Consider the following 20,863-nt stretch of genomic DNA (forward strand, 5'->3'; position numbering starts at 1 on the left):
CAGATGAAAAAACCGGTATGCGTTTCCTTCGTATCTATCTCGTGCATTTAAATCTCGTTTACTCTATCGAATTCGGTATAGTTTCATGTGATCCAAATTCTCAAGAAGTCAATCGAAGCAAAAGAGAATTAGCTTAAGTCATGTCCTCATTCAGCTGTTTTCGTGAATATCGACTGATCTGGATTGTGAAGTTCAAACATTTGAATAATACCGAATACTGCGCCATTTGCCTGTATTCGTTGTGTGCTAGAGCTAATTGTTTGGTGCAACCATTAAAAGGCAATGGTCCGGTTTATTGAATTTAAATTCTGCAACTCATCTCGTTTAAATGACTTATGCTGTTCAAACGCTGCCGGAGCAAGCGTCGAGGTGAAAACTGAGCCGAATAACGGCATTCGACAAAAGATGCACTGAAACGGCCGATGCAATTGATTTGAAAAAAGCGAATACTTTAGGAGAAAAGATCTTAGAAATGGGTGAACTAATTTGTGTGTGTTGGAAATCGGTCAGATAGGCGCATGGCAGTGGCTTTAATTTCGATGATTGTACTGACACAATTTGTATTATGATCAAATATGGTGCTCTTCTACCAGTCCAACCTCATTTGAATTTTTCGATTTGAAAACATTCAAATCATGCCAATTTCTTTGCGGTTTGACCAGATGTTACCAGCTGCACACGTTTGGGCCGTGCTATTTTTTCGTTTCACGCCGAGTATTTTTAATATATTCAAAATTAAAGATTGTGCTTCAGATAATCGTACGTCTGCGAAGTAGTCGAGTGCGAATAATAAAATTGAAAAGCCTGTGTCTGTTTCACTTTTTCTTTTTTTTCGGTATTATTTATTATTAATAGATAATTGCCATTTTTCCCCTAATATTTTTTTGCGCTTCTCTGTGTCTTGACCAAATTTACTGCCATCTTCTTCTTAATGTTTGAACGCGAGTAAATAAAAAACGAAATCGTCATTTTTACGCTTGTTACCGTTAGATACGCGTTTATACTTTTTTCTTCTCCATGTAAACCAGATTCAAGGCAAGCCGTTTGCATTGTTCTTCACTGTTTTGATTTTGTCTTACAGAATTTAAATAAGCAACAAATTATAAAGTTTTAAAACATCTTGACCTAATTTCTTCGGATCGAAGTGAGCAGTTTCAGTGACACGACCGCAGCGCAGTGACAGTCACTCTTAATCACAGTTTAAAATCAGAAAGAAATTGATTATCACCAAACAATGGGGCATGTCGATGGTTTTTTTCTCTTTTAGCCGCCGACCAAAATCGAAAGTAAATATAACGATCAGTTTCGATTTTATTTTTGCACAAAAAAAAGATTCCATCACAAATCACCTTCACTAAGTAAGGCATTTTTATCGACTCAATTCAACGGACAAGTTTTCGTTTTCGAGCAATTATTTTTACCCGATTTTTTTTTTCTATTTACTTTTGTTTCGTTGAAATTACAAAACTTACAAAGCGTATCAAAATTATGGGCTGTTATTCGAACACAAATGTGATCGATGAACAAAACATGAAAACAAACCGCCAAAGCCAAAGCCGTCTAATTCATTTATCGAAAGAAGGTGGCCGCCGTGGCTATAGAAAATGGCCGAAATTAATAACGATAACGTAATTGGTGAAAGAAAGAAAGAATGAAAAACTACGGAAATGTGTTTAATTGATTTGATGCCACTGCATTTGTTCGATCACTGGTCACATACACACAACAAGTGCGATCGTGTACACGCGAAAACCCGAAAAAAAAATCTGAAGTAATCGAACCGATTTCTGCGGAATGAAGATTTCCCGAATAGCCAAATGGCCGAAAAGAATGTATAACGCGACTGACAGGCCGTCAACTAGCATCCGGTCAGTTATTGATACTGCTGCTTTTATTGGACTTAACGAAAATTTGTGGTTTTTTTCGTGCTATTTTTGGTTTGTGCTCTTTTTGCTCTTTTCTATCAACTTTATCCGTTAATTAAAGAACACACACGCACTTCAACTAATAATGTTATTAAATTAATTTAATAAACGATGAAAAAAACAACGAATGAGTAAACATAGTAAATATAAATGAACTTTTTGTTTGCAATTTATGATTGTGCGGTGTATGCTTTGAATCATTTTTGGAGAATCCATAAAATGCGATTAATTTTGGTTTTTCGGTTTTCAATCGCATATATGCTTGCTCAAATGAAACAAACAATCATAAAAATTGTAGTAAATCACGGATTCGCATTCCATCGCCGATTGTTTTGATTGTTCGTTTGTTTGGTCTAGGCGTTATGTTTCTTTGCGAGATGCACACCATCGTCGCGATGAAATCAAAACATATCTTCGTGAGTATCATTGAGAAATGGCTAAACAATAAGCTGAAATAACTACAAACAAAATCCAATGGCATCGAGCAACAAGCAGCAGCAGCAAGAAAAATTGAAATCATAAATTATAACGCTTCCAAACAAGCACCCGAGCGACAAATAAATGAAGGGGAAAAAAACAAACCTACAATCAAATAGCGTCAATACTTGACGGTGCTTTTTTCTTCTACTCATTCACTGTATTGCACACGGCAAACGGTATAAACAATTGCAACGCAGAAAATGAAATAATGCGATTTTTAGCCTCTGTAACTGTATCTGTTTTGGTTGAGTGCGAATCAATCAAAAGAAACATGAAGATCATAACGAAATCTCAATACAGGAATCATTGAATCGAGTGTTTGCACGCCCGCCACTCATACAAACACATATCCGACCACTCAACATATGTAAATATGACGATTCAAGCACATCACATCTCAATTGCTCTCTCTCTCTCTCGCTCAGTCACCATCAAAACCACACCATCAGCTATTTTGAAGGCGAGAGAGAAAAAATAACACCAGAATTTTCGCGTCCAATGACAATGATCACTGAGATCTTTGTCAGCATCAAGAGAGAGAGAGAGAGAGAGAGAGAGAGAGAGAGAGAGAGAGAGAGCGAGAGAGAGAGAAATGAGATCAATGAAGAAGAAAAATTGAAATGTAAGAAGATTCAGCGGAATAACAGTAAAGCAACAGCACATGTTTTCCCATATCGACAGCGAACAAGTCGTCGTCGATAATGTTTTGTACCATTTTCGGTCGACATCGATACAACGTAGAAAAACAAGCGATTCGCATTCGCGCACAGTGTAAATACATCTAGATGCTCTCCGTTGTGTTGTTCACTCATCTATTGGAAGCAACGAAACAGCGAACAAAAAAAATGAAAATAAAACAGGCATGGAAAGAGAGTATACAACACACCGAATGGCACACTAAGCAACAATGAACAAGTGTGTATCAAACATATGGCAATGGTAACGCATAGCAGCCACCGAGCTAACACCATGCCGCCAAACTACAGGCAGCGCGTATACGCTCTTGACTAGCTGACTTAACACGTTATTCACTGTTTGAATTTCGAATGGAAAACATCCGTTGTTTTGCTTCTATTGCTTTTGCCGGGGACAGATTGGCTTTCGGATGTATTGAGTTCGATGGCTAGCTGCAGTTTGTGCTTTGCTCCCGGTGAATCAAGTTGAACGTGCAACGTTTTTTTCCTTCTTTAAACGGTTTTTTTTTCTGAGTCTGTGATTAATGAACAGTTGAAGCTGTGCACTTCAGAAGAGATTTAAAGTAAATTTCGAATTTTCTTCAGAAAAATAAATTATTTCTAAGCGTGTTTTGAAAGCAAAAAAATGTGAATTATTTTCAAAATTAGATTGTGGCATTTTTGTGCAGTTTTTTCGGTAATTTTTTTTTCTTCTTCTCAAAAAAATGAGTAATCAAGTTATAAATTGAATTGTTGGTAAATTTCAATCTGATGAGTGAGACATCAACGGCAACAGAAATAAGAACAACAAATTAAATACCAATAAAAACCAACACAAAAAAGTGTGATTTTTCTCATTGTAGTGAAAAGAAAAGAAAGAAGATGAAGAATTTTTACACCTCAAAAACCGTTCAATTTAATTGCTCGAAAGCATCATTTGTGGTCAATGCGTTGAAAAAAAGTGATTTGGTGGCTCATTTACTCTTTGTATTTTATTTTCGATTAGAAATCATCGGCATTTGGATCACATAGCCCATGGAAAATCCCAATCATATTGTTTTGTTTGTTTTAAAGGGTTTTCAATTAACGGCGCCAAAGTAAATGAAATTAACTGTCGATTGGCTGGTTGTTGTTGATGCTGCTGTTGGTGAATTAAGAAATTAGAGTTTGATTTGGTGTGACTGGCAGTGCATGGTTGCATGCTGCTTGCTGCAGTGCAGTGTATTTTTCCAATGGCATTCCATTCCAAAAACGCATGAAACAGAACAATTACACACTTGGTAACAGCGCTCTCAATCGTTGTTGCACGAATTACCGTTCTGGCATCTTGGCGGTGATTGGCATGAGATACACAGAGTGTATGGTAGAGCACACGCCGCCACCCAAATGCCAATTAAGCGATCGTAAACGGTGTGATTGGGACGGGGAGAGGCTACATGTGAAATTGCATGTTTCGGTTGTTGCTGTTGCTGTTGGTTTTTGTTTTTGTTTTTTTCGTTTTTAATTTGTGACAATAATAGCAATCATTTGCTGTGCATTAAACGGTCATTAAGTTTTTTGATGCTTTCATTCGATGCGGTGATTTACTCTACGTGCGCGCGTTCTTCATATATTTTGTTTCTGACAATTTGACAAGTCATCGGTTCACTGACGGGCTAATTTGACGTGAGAGTTGCATCGCTTTCGTTGCCGACAAGATAATAACTTGCGTTTTCAAGCGATTATGTTGAAGCAAGGCAGCGGTGGCGGCGATGACGGCGTTGGTGGAAGCAAGCCATAATGCAATCCATCATACGAATGAAGGATTGACTCCATGATTAGCAGCTAATTGCCATTTCTCACAATTCGCGCACACACACCAAATTGCATTGTTTCTCTGTCGATTCTATTTCACTTTCAGCTGCTCTCGCGGTGAGGTTATCGCGCTTCATGCTGCATGCAGTAACAAAATCAAAGGCTTATGAGTCGCATTATGCATATCTACCGCCTGCGCCAACGCCGCCACGACGTACATGTATTGTTTTCACATCTTCGCTCTCAAATCATAACATTTGCCATTTTGCAAATGCACGGCACACTAACCGTGTATCTTTTACATTTTTTCACGAGATGCAGAAAAAAACAACGAATTATTAATATTGCATTCTGCCGTGCCGTGTTGAAGAAATTTCCCTTTTTTCCAGCTGCCATAATGTCTATCATTTGCACGGCACTTGCGTCGGTGAAACTTTTAACATTTACGAACTGAATTCACTTTTTCGATCGTAAAAAAACGGTTGTCAAGCGGTTTGTTTTAAAAAAAATTTCAACACTTTAAACACGAAACCAAAATTAAGCCATTTCGGAAAAAAAAACACCGAAAAACAATCAGAAACTGAACGTAATTCGATTTACATCTCTTATAGCATTTAATAGGCTTTGTTATTTCAATCAGCAATCGCCATTTAAAATCAGATCAACGACTTTGCAATGTTTCATGTTTTTCTTTTTCTTCATTTCCATGCCAGTTGAATGCTAAAGACTCACAAGACTTTCACACTCATAAAATGAGTTTGCGACCGTAATTCTGAAGCTGCAATCACATTGTGTGTGTATGCCCGTTATCTGCAATTATATACTGGCAATAGTCTTTTGCCTACGTCAGTTGTGATCATCGTGCGCTCGAGTCAGAATCAGAATTGGGTTCTGTCATGGCTCGTTTCACGTGGACTACATTGGTAATGACAAGAAAAACGAGCGAGTGAGCAAGCGAGAGAGAAGAAAGAGCGAGCGATAGAGAGAGAGAGAGAGAGTGAGAGAAAAGCAAAACCAGATGTAGAAATTGTTTGCAAACGTTGATGATCAGAAATCATCAACTTTTGCAGTGGCATCGATTTTTGAGAAGGGAAAAAATGGAACATTTGCACATTCTAAATGTTAGACAAATTGTTTTATCGAATGACGTACTAATTGAATAAGGCAAGCACCGTGACACCCTGTGGCCGCTTTTTAAAGTACATTTCCTAATCATCGCTTTTTCCCTATAAACTCATTGAACACATTTAGTTCGCCTCGAATTGCATGGGCTTGGATGTTCAAGCTTAAGCTTAATTTTTTCTTCTAATTGTTGTCTTCTGTGTGACCGCTTCACTGAAGCCCGCCAGACTGAAGCGAAAAAATTACGGTTGGCTTCGAAAAAAGACAAAGTCATCTAGTGCAAATATTATGGTTGCAGCACATAATTTTTTTGCACTGAAGCAAATCAACCTAAAACTCTGCACTCGTCATCAACCTGAGGCGATGAAAGCCAAGGAGTCGTTTTTTTTCGTTTCCATCACGGTTTTTTTTAACAAAATCTTTTTAATTGAACATTGTTCATGCATCATGTCCACGTTCTAAATTTGATGCCGTTCACTCAATACGCTTATGATATCAACCAATGGATTTTCAACAAAACGATCGTAAACTCAAGCGATTTACGATATAAACTGGCCATTATCTAGGTGAAATAGCGAGAAAAATGGGTGAACCTGTAACAGGCTACAACTGATGTGCTGGTAACATTGATTTATTCAGTGATCCATTTTCAATACGAAGCTCACTCTGGGAAACAACATTGGGCCTTCAGGCAATATAATGAACCAATTGACTGGTTACATGCAAATTAACGCGCATAAATGACGAGCTTCAGATTGTTGTTAACATGCGGACAGTATGTGGAGTATAAAGATCCGCGAAATGATTTGATGCAAAGATGTTGCTAAAAGGAAGCGTGCAAATCCGATAATCTCTTGATTTCACAAAGATGAATGAGAGATTGATTGAAACTGTTGTGTGCACTTTGTTCAGATATTGTTTCGATCGATTTAAACATTCGATTCTATTGAATCGGTTTGAACATTGATTTCATATTTATAGCCTGTGAGTTAACAAATATGGAAGCATGTGATTTCCAAGCGAGATAAAAAAAATGCTTTTGTTTTCGATTAATGCATCATCAATGGCATCGCGTTGTCGTTGCCTTATCAAAACTACACATTTTCACATTTTTTCTGATACCAATTGTCAAATTTGATGGCTTTATTCAATTCAAACACCAAGAAAAACATACCATATTACCATATTGCCGAGACAAACACATTTTTTTTCTTCCGAAAAATCAACAAAAGCAACCTATATCGTGGCCTGTTAATTTGCACGCTTTATGTCTCGAGAGAAATAAAACAAAAAAAAATGAAGAGAGCTCAAACAATATAATTTGAATGACTATGAAGATGAACGCTCACTTTTTATCCATTTTTTTCGTTTTACATTGTTGTGATAGTGGCAGAGAAAACAAAACCTCAATGCGATTGCGTACAAAAGAATACATTAGAAACGTGTATCAAAATCCGTTTGAAACTCGTTTCGTCTCTCTCTTTCCTTGTGTTTACATATCGAATATGTGATGGTGTGATGAACCGATTAGCACGGAACGATGCGACTAGGTCTTTCGCTAACATCATTTTGTTATGCTATGCAAAGTGTGTGTATCTCAGCCTATTCACATCGTGGCCAGTGTGTGGATGAATGAGCGTCGCGCATATTTTTGCGAAAATAGAAAATTTTCGTATGCTGTTTATTTGAGAAACATATGAGGAAAAAAACCGCATATTTTTGTGTGTATTTCAACATTTGAGTTGAGAAAAAAATACACAACAAACTAAATTGCATTTTGTTTTGCATGGTCCAAATCTAGAAATATCTTTTGTTTTTGAGCGGCACAGCGATTGACCAACCAAATGCCATAGATGAAACAAAAAAAAACCAACCAAAATAACGCAATACGGTGCTTGAGATGTGTAAATATCGTCATTTCTTTCAATCTCTTCTAATAAAAAAAATTATTCATTGCAGTTGGTCGCACATTCCACGTGATGTAATTAACACGCGAAACATTGAAATTAAAAGCGTATAATATGTAGAAAGAAAAACGAAATTGTCTGGTCATTTTCTGGTGTTAATGTGCAATTATTTTATTCGGCTGTCGAAGAAACCGAAAGAGGAAAAAGGCACTAGTGCTAATGAATTGAGCAAATGACGCCGGAATATCAACAGTAAATGCAAATTGTGATAGAGATTACCAAAGACATATCAAAACCAAGTGTAAATACAAGTGTAAAGCATCGCACGTAGACGAAAAGTGAAACACAAAAACTTGGCACAATTTTTTTTTCTGCGGCTAGAATGAAGTGATTCGAATTGGTTTTGTTGTTTATAACGAGAAATCCGTGAAGCATATCGAAAATATGTCATCGATAGTTCATAAGAAAAAGAAAAGTCATTCGTCGAAAAGTGGATACAATGCAAATAATACGGCCAACAGCACCATCATTCATTGCAATGGGAAAAGTAGCAGCAAAAAGCTTTATCACAAAAATGATGAATTGTCAATGCATCCACAATCGCAGCATCATCAACGGTATAAATCAGCTTCAGCTGCGTCAACTGGCACTCGCATCCTGCACAAACGTCACAATATTGTCAGGTAACGAAACAGATGAACATAAGAAAAAATCTCAACCAAAATCTGCAAGATTTTGTGCGCGCATACACACACATAAGAGAGAGAAAGAGAGAGCGTAACAAACACAACGCGATTTTCAAATTCAAATTTGTACATTTATGTAACTGTGTCGCTGTAATGAAATTCGATGTGCAGCAGGAGAGAAAAATCGAAAACTTTTCAACACACACCCAAAATCAATTGCGCATTGATCGCATTTTTCCTTCTTCTCTCGCATTTCTTTCGCTTTTGCCGACAAATTCAAATTAAAGTTCCAAATATTCAGCATTGGTTCATTCGCCAAAAATACAAAAAAAGCACAACTTTCGTATCGATCAACGACCCAATCCATTACAAATTTTCGTTGAATTGTTCGAATTGATGCATCAAATTCACATATGTACAAGATTTCATGGCTGTAACAAATGCCAGATTGTTCGAGTTGCCGTCGTCGCTCATTTTTGTTTTTCGTTTCGTTTCGTTCCGTTCGCGCTGTTGTTGTTCACGTTTTTCGTGTTACACCGAAAAATCGGCACCAAAGAAAGGAAAAGTCTCTGAATTAAGTATGCTACGAGAGTATGAGCATGCATTTCACACCGTGTGCACCGCACACCGCACTTTCATGCAATCTAATTTGCTCATTAAATTATTTATCGAAAGTGTGAGTCTTATAATATTCAAGTCGATCCCATCTGATATAAATTCGTTCGTTCGTTGTTATTGTCTTCTGGGCGCAGGCCTCGTGAAGCGACGAACACTCTCTCAGCTATAATGGAAGAACAGCGTGTATAACAATGAATTTTTCTTGAAAACAATACCACCAACGCCGTAATAATCAATCTTATGCATTTGAAGCAGAGAGAAAATCTCGAACACTTTGAGTTGAATCAAAATCCACGAATTGAATTACACGTACTCCACAAATCTTCCACTAATCCACAGTGTAGATTCCACACAAAGAAAATCAGATCGGCAGTTCACTTTGCTCTGTATGCACGCCCCGCGAAAAATATGCGCTTTAGACGCAAACGCTTCAATTTTTCTCGTTATATTCGAAATGGCATTGTGAATGAGAAATGTAGAAAATGCACACGATGCTCAAATGGGAGTGTAAGTTTTTGGAGAAATGCAACAACAGGGTATTTAAATGATAATTGATGTTCGTGATTGTGCTAATCCACTGAAGATGCATGTGAAAATGGATGAGCCGAAGAAAGTAGCGAACTGGATTTGATGTTAAATAATTGATAGCGTTAGAGACACCCTGTGACTTAATTTGAATCGTCTGCAGCACATATATAAATCAAACCGAAAAAGAGGGAGCGAGAGACACTTCCGTGCGAGTTAGCAAAATGACTTATTAAGCCTTGACATGCCAATAAAAATTGAAATACCACGCCGAACAGGCCCAATAACAAAGACATAATTTCGAGTAGTTAATTATCATTTTGAAGCGTCTGCTTAAGTATGTGCAAATCACTGCCTCAATTCTTCCAGCTAACAAATATGCAAAAAGGCGCAGCAATAGTTATTTTGTTATTTTTTCTTGTTTTTTGCTCGAGTTTCCTCCTGCGGAGAAAATTGCCATACTTTATAAGAAAACAAAAAATTATGAATATCAACTATTAATTAAATAGGTAAAACTATGCTTTAATAGCAATTATTTCTTGTTGCACTTGCTGCTGTGGTATGAAAAGAGAGAGAGAGAGAGAAAAAACTATTGTTACATTTTAATAAAAATGGATTTGTTCAGCGCCGCATTTTTTTTTCATGCCATTTTCCATTTAATTGGGGCAAAATTGCTATTTTTCAACCGAAACAATGGTGTTTGTACCGTTCTTCCTTCCACATACTACTTGCTCACTTGGTCAAGTGACCACACAAATGCATATGTTCAGCCACTGAACTTAACAACAAAAAGAAGAAAAAAAATCGTTGCATTTCCGTCTTTCGCTCTGCATATCTAATTAAATTCAAAAATGAATGCACATGGAATCCGAAGTGATTTTTATGTTCGCCTTTTGGAATGCCAATTTTAATGCCGGTTTTTTTTTGTGTTCGTATAAACTTGAACACTGCCTAGTTTTTGATTAAATACGCTATAATTGACGGTGGTTGTAGTGGTGCACTGCTGCATCGAAAGAAATGCAAAAAGAATCGTGAAAAGTCAAAAAGAAACGATTTTCTTTTTCGTTTTTTTTTTTTACAATTATGATAAAGGCATTTTGGCGTTTGGGGCAATTTTGACGTCGGAAAGAAATGATTTTCGTGCAGCTCATTCGCGTATAAATTGAATTGAACACTGAAACGGATATCACGAATTGTCTGCACTCCATTACACACTCTAATTAAATTAAGGTAATTCGATTGGAGTTTGGTCGAAAATTTTCGCTAGCGGGGTACATTGTTCCTCGCCGAAAATGAGCCGTTGTGTCGAACTGAATGACACTTGCGGAAATCAACGCAACGATGCCTTTATGCCGTTCACGTTGCCTTTGTTCCGCTGTGAGAATATGTACCCATAAATAATGGCAAGTGTGTTGTGTCATTTTGTTATATCTCATAAATTTGATTTTTAACGGCAGCAAACAAGCTGCAGTTTTACTTTCTTCCATCAATCGCTATTGTATCACCGTTTTTCTATGTGTCTGTCGGTAAGACGCCCGACATGCAGAAATTTAGCAAAAAAAAACTAACACAAAATTATGGAAAAAGTTATACAAAAAACAGAAATTATGCGAAGAAAAAAGCGCATTTTCCACCGTTCTTTGAATGCATCCGAAGTGTTGGCATCGTAATCGACGTAATCAACCACATCGTCGGCTTCAGCCGATGCAGAAGAATAACAAAATGTAGCAAATGAGAGAAAACTGTATTTGGGATTATATAAATGCGTATAGAATCCAGATTCGCTTTATCAGCAACGGTAAAAATACGACCAAAATGCTGAATAATGGGAAACAATTGCGTCAATGAGAAAAATTTCTTCTCCAAGCTCTTCCTTCTCGTTATGAAAAAGCCAGCCATTCAAAAGAAATGCCATTGTAATTCCAAGGCAGACAAATCTGACTGCATACATCATTTTCCATTGCTTAGATCATTTTTTTTTATTCTTCTCCTAATCTAACGCACAATGCAACAAAGACGAGTGGTGTGGTGTTGAATATTCATTATTTTTTGCTGAATAATCCATATATGCTCAGAAGCATGGGCAATTGGGCATTGATCGTAAGAATTTGCGAGTTAAGCTTAAAGGCCAATATCAAATTATGAAAATGTAACCTCATGTTTGGTGTCTATGTTCAACATTGTTGAATATTCCCCCCAAATTGAAAAGGAGTTGATATTCCATTGAAAACTTCCTTCTTCAAACATTTTGAAATCGAATCGAAGTGAAGCTCTTCACATAAAAAACCATAAGAGTTTAAGCTAATTTTCATATGGCCCATTCAAATTCAATTCGTATCAAAGCAAAATTGCGATTTCTTATTGTTGATTTCAATCATGCAAATCGAAAGGTCACATGAAATCCGCAATGCTGTCACAAAAATAGCCGCGCGTCGCTTTTGTGCGGTTTCAATTCAACAAAATGTGTTTGTTATTCGAACGAATACAATTTCGTCTGGTTGAATTTCTCTACATGTACAAAAAAATAACCATTTCATCATATCTGGATCAAATTGTACGCAGAGAGCAAATACTTCGACCGAACCGAAAATAAATAGTAACCATTTAACCGTAAATTCACTTTCGTTCGAATAAAATGAAAGAAAAAAAAGTGGCGTGCTCAAGTTTGGCCGAATAATGTTTATTCTGTCTGGTAAATCAAGTGATACACTATTGGAGTACAACGCACAAAACCAAACTTTCTCGCGTTTTTTCTTTGATTCGCTACTGTATGGCCATATTTATTTTTGAATGATACCCGCGGCTAAGGAAAAAAACAAAACACTTTGCTTCTGATTGCTATACATTTTACTTTTCTTCCTCCATTCCATTGGCCAGTACGTTCACACTCGTCGAATTTATAATTTTCACTTTTCAATTCGACTCTCCGCTTTGCTCTGGTCTGTTTTACCTTTGATTCCATTCCGGAACATTTGAACTTTCCAAAGAACATCAATTACAAAATGGTAAGATCTAGGGACCACAAGAAAACCGCAGAATATCAATTTCTTTGGATAATATTGCTAGAAGTGGGTTTTAAATGAAGAGGCTATCAAATGAATAATTAAAAAGTTCCTCTTCGGCAACATTGAAAAAAAAATCTAAATTTCATGGTTCCGATTGAAAAATTATGAATCTTGACCCGTTTTGGCTAATAGCATTAAACCTGCTCGTAATTAAAATTGAAATTTAATAAACACTTTTGACAATATAAACATTCGGCTTAACAACCATCACTGATGCTCTACTGAAACGACGCAGGATGATATCAACATATCAATAGTCAATAAAAATCCAATAAAATTGAATCGACATAAATTTGTTTTCACGCGTTTCAATCCATTTGCATGGCTAATATAATGATTAGACCTTGTTCGAGTTTACTTTCCTTGGCAAAAGCTGTTGCTTCTTCTCGAGTTTCGATTCATTTTCAATTTCTTTGAAATATCAAAACGAATTATTATTGAATTCATCATTGGCTGCTCCATCGATATGTTTGATAACCATCAGCTAATTGGTTTATTACCTAAGTTTTTGTTGCCAACTTCGTACGATTTATTTTAAAGCTTCTATTTTGTAAACGGAAAACGAAAACCAGTTCAGTTTCGTCTACGTTGGTCACCGGTAGAGTAAATACATTTCATGGATTAATATTTTAAGTGCTTCAAATGTGCAAGTCAGTGTGAGGTTTGTGCAATAGAGAATCACCCTAGGAATCACCTGATTTGAATATTCATCCATTGCATAATACAGTTTCTCGACGCTTGCAGTGGAATTTTAAACTTTAAATTGAACGCATACTTGCCGAAATAAATTGGGTTAAATTATCACCACGGTGTGTAATTGCTTTTGCACTGAATAATTAAATGCATAGTTTCAATGCGATTAATTATAGGTTAAAGTGTGATGCAAATACTATTACAGTGAAAAGTGATGATTTTCTGAATATTATCTCCGTTTCATCAAACCCATCAGTAGCTCATTTAAAAAACATTTCGTCAAGATTTGACATATAACTAACCTATTGCTTAACATCATTACTTCTTTTGATATTTTTACCTCATCTCATTTACATTTAATACGTTTAAAAGTGTACCATTCAAACCGTGAACCATCGACGAGTTTATGATTTTTTTTTTCCAACGAAGAAATGTGTAAAATGAATATGAAGTGTGAATGTGAATGATCATTACAGCTGAACTATGTGTTTGTATAAAAGAAATATTTTAAATTCGAAATTTTTTGTGATTCAGAGCATCTGATAAAAATTTATCAAATTTATTAACTCTATTAGCCGAACGAGCGGAGCGAGTTAGATTTTGTATGTTGATTCTTGAATTCATCGCCTGTTCAATTCGAAAGTGAAACATCTGCTTAATGTGAAACGTCGTTTTTTCAACGTTATTTTTGAGAAACATTCATTCAATTATGCATGTTAACTTCTATTCCAATCGTTTTAAACTTTTTCCGAATTTATTTGTCTCTTCTGCAGTGCAAACACCCAAATGGACAATGATGTAACGCCAGTATATCTAGCAGCACAAGAGGGACATTTAGAAGTATTAAAATTTCTCGTACTTGAGGCTGGCGGTTCGCTATATGTTCGTGCACGTGATGGAATGGCACCGATTCATGCATCTGCTCAAATGGGCTGCTTGGATTGCTTGAAATGGATGGTAAGAGTCGTCAATTTTTTTTTTGTTGAATGTTTAGACAAGCAATTTTTATTGAGCTCAATGGGCGCGAGTGAGCGTACGTGCGAGTGAGCGAGTACATGCGCAGTCGTTTGTATGCAATGGTTGTATACGTGAATAGTCTAGTTAAAATCAAATAATTATGTCGTTCGATTGCAAAGTGTTGTGTGCCCATTCTTTAGCATCTTCGACGATTAGAAAGAATGTCAAAACAAAGGAAATAAAAAGAAAAGCGGTAATGGTGTCACACACAGCACAGCACAGCACATGCTGTCATCACGAGTTTTTTTCACTTCGAACGGTTAGTACTGTTAGGCTGTTTTACGCGACGAAAGCCAACCGAACTGGTTCTTGACTTTCATCTGATACCGCATACTTCCTTTATTCGTGTTTGTCTCTCTAGAGACTCAAATATGCTTGATTTTCAATCGGTCATAAATAATCTATTCAAATGATCGACAAACGTTTTTCAAGATCATTTTCTTTCAAATTCCATTGCTAATTTGCATTCGAAATGCCTGTTTGTTCACAAAACATCAATTTAAATGTGATGAGAACATTCTCAAGAATTCCAAAACCTTCACAAGGTCGCTATGACTATTATTCCAATTCTAATTTCACCGACGGCATTTTTCACATCTTTTTTCTAGGTCGAAGATCAAGGTGTCGATCTAAATTTACGTGACGGCGATGGCGCGACTCCGTTACATTTTGCTGCGTCCAGAGGTCATTTGTCATGTGTACGTTGGTTGTTGAGTCACGGTGCTAAATTGTCGCTTGACAAATACGGCAAGAGTCCGATTAATGATGCGGCCGAGAACCAACAAGTTGAGGTAATAAATCTACATTTTTTTCATTTTCAAGAACTTGTTCAAACTTTCACATGATTCATATGCAATTTCGTTGACATTTCTCTTTCGATAGTGTTTGAACGCTCTCGTACAACATGGCACAGCTGCTGAATATATGGATTCGAATATGAATAGTGTGAATGGCACACGCACAAAAACCGCCTCAAAGGCATCGAAAGGATCGTATCACAAGAAAATGTCCACATCATCCCACAATACGCTCATGTCGAAATCGTCAACGGGAAGCTCCGACACGGAACCGTTTTACTTGCATCCGCCCAGCATTCGTCAATCGCACGAAAACATTTACGGTGCGGCAACAATGCGAAATTCATCGTCACCGCCGGAAGTGACGTACGGTGTTCCAAATGATGGCCTTTATATCAATCCAATGCGAAATGGTGCATTGACATCGCCCAGTCCAAACGGAAGTGTTTCGGGCGAATCATTCTATTTGCACGATCCGCAAGAGGTTATTTACAATCGTGTCAAAGATTTGTTTGACTCAGACAGCGGTGGCAGTCACAAAGATAGCTCAAATGACAGCACAAACGGTGGTAGTGTCAATGTTTGTGCACCAAATGTCGTGGCGAACAGTTCAAAGATTCATCCGCCGAACGCAATGACCGTTCAAGTGGAGGTGCATTCAAGTAGTAGCGGTGCTGGCAGCGGAAGCGATGAAAGTCTTTCGGTTTCGTCGGGATCGGATGAACTACAACAAAAAATGCCACCACGCAATATCACCCCGAATAATGTCAACAACAATTTGGTCGAACAACATGATTACGAAGATATTTATTTAGTACGCGAAGAGGCACGTACCACAACGAAAACCAAATACGGACCAGGACGCAGTCGATCACGTGACAGTGGATCGCACAGCCGATCGGCCAGCGCTAGTTCAAATCACAGCGCAGATATTGTCGTCCAATATGCGGCCAATGTAATTATCATTTCGTTGATTTCTTCATTTTCTTCCAATGATTTTCTGACGCTTTTCAACAGAATCGAGTTTTTCAATTATCAATTTTCGCTTTTCGTCTTCATTTTCAGCAGAACAATCGCGACTTGATGACCAAGAAAAATAAATTGAACGACACAAACAAAGGCAAGTATGATAATTCGAAAAAACCAACTGACACACAGTTGAACAACATGGTGGTGAGCAACAATAATGCCAGCCAAAAACCCAATCACAATGTTATCATCAACAATAATCAATTGAAGAATGACACATACGAAAGTGTATGTTCGCCTGAAGATACGGCCGAACGCATTAAAATGGCACAGCGGCATTCGATCGCGGTCAATAACACAATTTCCACGGCGACAAACGCTCATAATAATTCAAACAGTTCAATGCCATCGAATGCTAATTGCAGTAACAGCAACAACGGCAACAACAATAATCGCCCGTTGAAACGAGTCATTTCGGCTCCTGTTGCAACAAATGAGACGAAAGGTAATTATTTTCCTCTCTCTCTCTCTCTCCCTCCAACCCACACGCCAATTCCTCTTCTATTGGAGCGACAACACTCATTGCAACTGAGAAAAAAACAAACAAACAAAGTAGCGTCCGATTAGAACCGGTTTATAATTTCATTACCCGCAAAACTTGTACATATTTTCACGCTAAAATCTATAAATTTCTCCAGTTGTCACTCAATCCAACGAAAGACAACTGCAAACAAATCAACATTTTCTTTCTATTCTCATTAAATATCAATCAAGCGCGAGGTCAATGATATTTCTTTTCTCTCTCTGTCTCTCTCGCATTTTCCTTCCTCTCTTTCTCCATTTGGCATTGATTTATTGGAAATTGTATTTATTCAAAATGAACTAAATTACTCTACCTCTTCAAAAACATAGACTTTTTGGTAAAATTTTTCCGAACCGCTTTTTTTTAAAAAACCAAACACATTTTAAGATGAAAAAAGTCAAAATCGAAATTCTTCGCACAAATTTCTCGCTTCGATCAAAATAATTGAAGCGAAATGACAATTCTCTTTAGAAAAAATGTATATTTCATTAGAAATCAAAGGTGTTCAAGCACCAAAATTTTATAAATAAAATTCCAATTCTCTAAAAGTAGCTGTGGGTCCACCACCACCACCGTTGCCGCCACCATTGAGAGCGCCCAGCCAGCCAAATCATGCAATGCCCGTTCCAATTATGTCGGCTGATTCGCAAGCCGGTTCCGCTGAAAGCGCTGTTCCTGTCTCCTCCGTCAATGGCAATGATCATGATTCGGATGAAATTGAATCAGACTTCGGTTTAGAAGTGGTCGAAGAGCCAACGTTGCGACCATCTGAATTAGTTCGAGGAAATCATAATCGAACCATGTCAACTATTTCCGGTGAGTTATTAGATTAAGTACATGAATAGGAATTAAAAAGACCAAACCATCATTTAAAATCAGTTGGCCATTTAAACATTAAGATCAGACTCTATAAATATTAATATTTGTCATTAGCAATCTTTTTTATATAAAACGATTACAAATTACCAATCTTCCAATAACGTGATTTCCGAGAAGAAGAAGAAAAAAACTCGAAAATTCACACCGACATAGTAATTAATTCCTAATTATACGTTTGGTTGCAATCGGAACGTTGACGTTTCTTTTAATTACACATCGCTCGGCTCATTCGAGTCATTGCTTCGAATGTCACTTGATATGCACTCTAATTTACACTTGTTGCATGGGATGATTTTGTGGTCACCTGGAAAACAGCGATCGAAACAGGTTTCGTCTTCTTTTTCCACCAAACATGCTCGAATGGTCACCATTTTACTTCTAAGTCACGCTCGAAACTAAATGGAAAAACAAATTCAGCTCACATTGGGCTTCCGTGTCAATAAATATTAAGCGATATGATAAACTTATATAAAACTCAATTTCGAAATTGCACGTCGGATTTTCGGCGAAAAAAAAATATCTCAAACAGATGAGTAAACACATCCACAACAAAAAAAATTATCCACTAATTTGGTGCAGCTCACTAATTCGTCGGCCAATCAGAATGGAATAATGTAAGAGCAGTGTTATATGCTTCATGATTGAAAAAGCATCTGATAAAGCAAACGAAAAGAACAACCGATGGAAAATTCCTGGAGAAAGCTCTTTGCGTCTCGCGAAATGCAAAAATGCAAGTGCGAACAAGAAAAATCCATTGATAAAATTTATTGCTGTGTGGAGAAAGCTTTGGTTAGCTTTGGCACAGCGAAGGGATGGCGTTAACAAAAGTAAGTGAGGTAATAATGAAGATGCTTACATCAAGCTCAATCCATTCAGCCAGTCAAGTCACGTCGAACAAAGTAAAAAAAAACTTTGGTGATTCATCAACATTCCATTTCCATTGTAGCGATGCTCATCTTCGACACAAAACATTGATTTTTGTGATTGTTATCATCACTGCAGAGCCGTAATTTTTATTGCCTCAGGATCATATTTTGCATAAGTTGTGCATGGCCGACGTCTGTGCTGCCGTTTTTTTTCTTCATTCGCTGGATGATTTTTTGTAATGTCTATGCTGAAGTGATGAAAAAGCATACCAACAACTTTATTAGCTTATAAAATGCACGGCGACGAATCGAAGTCATAAAGCAGCATGCATAACCAGCGTAGAACGGTAGTAACGTTCGACTCGGATATATTTATACATATAATGAGTGTTTTCATTTAACCTCTTGAAAATATGGATCGAATGATTTGTATCGCTTTTGTGATTCAATTAATTAGTAATTCAATCAACAAAATACGTGCGCGCATTTGTTGTTTATTGTTTGTTTACAGTAGCAGCAGCAACAGCAGCAACGAAGCTTGTTGAAAGCCATTGAATATCGTCTATTTTTCTTTCAACTTCGTTTTATCGTTATCGTTTCGTTTCGTTTTGTTTGGAATGGCAAGCGTGAAAAGAGAAAGAGTGAAGAAAATGTTTGCAAAAGTATAATTTTGATGTGCTCTACTGCATTAATTACATGTATTATTCGTCTTTTGAGCTTCTTTTTTTCTCATTTTTTTTCTTTATCTCTTGTTGCTGCTGTTGAGTGTGTGGATTTTTTTGTCATAACTAGACAGTTTAGTGTGTTGCGTTTTCTGTGCTGTTTCTTCCTTCCTTTTCAATTGTGTGTCCGCTCCAGCGCAGTGATGGTCGGATGAAAGATGTGTTTTAATTATGAATATATAGAGTTTTTTTTGTTTGTTTGTTTGTTTGCTCGTTCCATCGATCTCATCAAACGGAGCACCAAACACAATAGATGTTTGCCTCTTTCACACCGTTCGAGCTGTTTACACGGATTCAAATGGTAGTTTTAATTAAATCAATTGGCCAAATGTATTAACATTTCCATAAATTTAAAGGCAATCTCATTCGATCATCATGAGCGTGAATCAGAACGATATCAGAACGCGTGCAGCAACGCATGACAACGGGCCTTATTGCATATCTATCGCTTTGTGTGCTCTTATTCGAGGAGCCATAACATAACTCTCGTGATACACCTGCGAACACACACACATAGGGAGAGAGAGAGAGATCGAGAGAGACAAATAAACATATACAAACACGCATGTGTACCTCTCACATGCAAACCGAGCCACCCACGCTATTGCATCCGATTGGATTGAAGAAGAAAGCTGAAAGTCCATTTCTAGTCCACATTCGAAACAGAGACGAAACGATCACTCAGTCGATTGATGTTTTGTTTTTCGCCAACAAACCATCGAAGCGAATTTTCTCTCTGTCTGTCTATCGTGCGACTCAGCCATTTCAGATTGCGAATAGTTTCTCTCGCTCTTTTCACGGCGTCGCTCCGTCGTGTTTGCCTTTGAGCTACCGTTTTTTTTCCACGGCCCTTTCAATTCAGTTTTTCCATTCGGCTACCGTAAATCAATCACATTAGTTGGCTTTCGTCGTTATCTCTTGCTGAGCCAAGTGCGTGTCTATCAGATCTTAAATGAGCGATTTCTCTACTGTTGCTGCGCAAAAATTCGTTAATTTTCGTTAATTTGTTGGCATTCGTTTGTGGTTTTACGATTTATTCTACTTCTTTTTTTTTTCTCCTGTGGCTTTTTTTTCACTCGCCTTTTGGTTTTAAATGATACACCGTTGTGTATTTCGTTGGTGGGTTTTTAATGTTCACATCCATTTCGACAGCAAACAAGAAAGCACGGCTTATCAATGGTACAACGTCGTCAGTACAACATCAGAACAGTAACGGCGGTGGTAGTGCTTCATCATCCGACGAATATCAAACATATCAAGCACAGTATTGTGCATCGTCGTCTGTATCAGTAGCAACTGCACAAGGACAAACAGCTCAATCACGTTCCAACGGTCCAAATTTGGTGAACAAACAACTGGTTTTACCATTTGTGCCGCCCAGTTTCCCCAATGGAACATCGGATGGATCAAACCACCTAATTAAACCATCGGAATATCTTAAAAGCATTAGTGATAAGCGCTCATCAGCTTCATCTGCACGGTGAGTTTTAAGTGTAGCAGTTTAATGTTTGGTTTAATTTTGAGAAAAGTGAACGAAATGA

At 37.3% G+C, this 20,863-nt stretch overlaps 1 protein-coding gene across 13 annotated transcripts in view; it reads left to right on the forward strand.

Annotated features, from left to right (window-relative positions):
- LOC129566571 (putative uncharacterized protein DDB_G0289263) overlaps nucleotides 1-20,863 on the forward strand; it is a 62,428-nt gene that overhangs the window by 37,629 nt on the left and 3,936 nt on the right. For 4 of the 13 annotated variants that reach the window (XM_055442637.1, XM_055442643.1, XM_055442630.1 and 1 more), the window contains 6 exons: nucleotides 14,263-14,446; nucleotides 15,115-15,297; nucleotides 15,389-16,258; nucleotides 16,369-16,777; nucleotides 17,405-17,671; nucleotides 20,475-20,802. In XM_055442637.1, coding sequence (XP_055298612.1) covers nucleotides 14,263-14,446; nucleotides 15,115-15,297; nucleotides 15,389-16,258; nucleotides 16,369-16,777; nucleotides 17,405-17,671; nucleotides 20,475-20,802 — 2,241 coding nt within the window. Of the gene's footprint in view, nucleotides 1-5,754; nucleotides 5,797-7,946; nucleotides 8,586-14,262; nucleotides 14,447-15,114; nucleotides 15,298-15,388; nucleotides 16,259-16,368; nucleotides 16,778-17,404; nucleotides 17,672-20,474; nucleotides 20,803-20,863 lie in introns of those variants that run through there. The other 9 variants (XM_055442638.1, XM_055442632.1, XM_055442635.1 and 6 more) reach the window with 6 other exon arrangements.

Source organism: Sitodiplosis mosellana, unplaced genomic scaffold (genome assembly GCF_009176505.1).
Source record: "Sitodiplosis mosellana isolate CC-2019 unplaced genomic scaffold, AAFC_SMos_1.0 Smas_scaffold_3, whole genome shotgun sequence".
In the NCBI taxonomy this organism is placed as follows: Eukaryota; Metazoa; Arthropoda; class Insecta; order Diptera; family Cecidomyiidae; genus Sitodiplosis; species Sitodiplosis mosellana.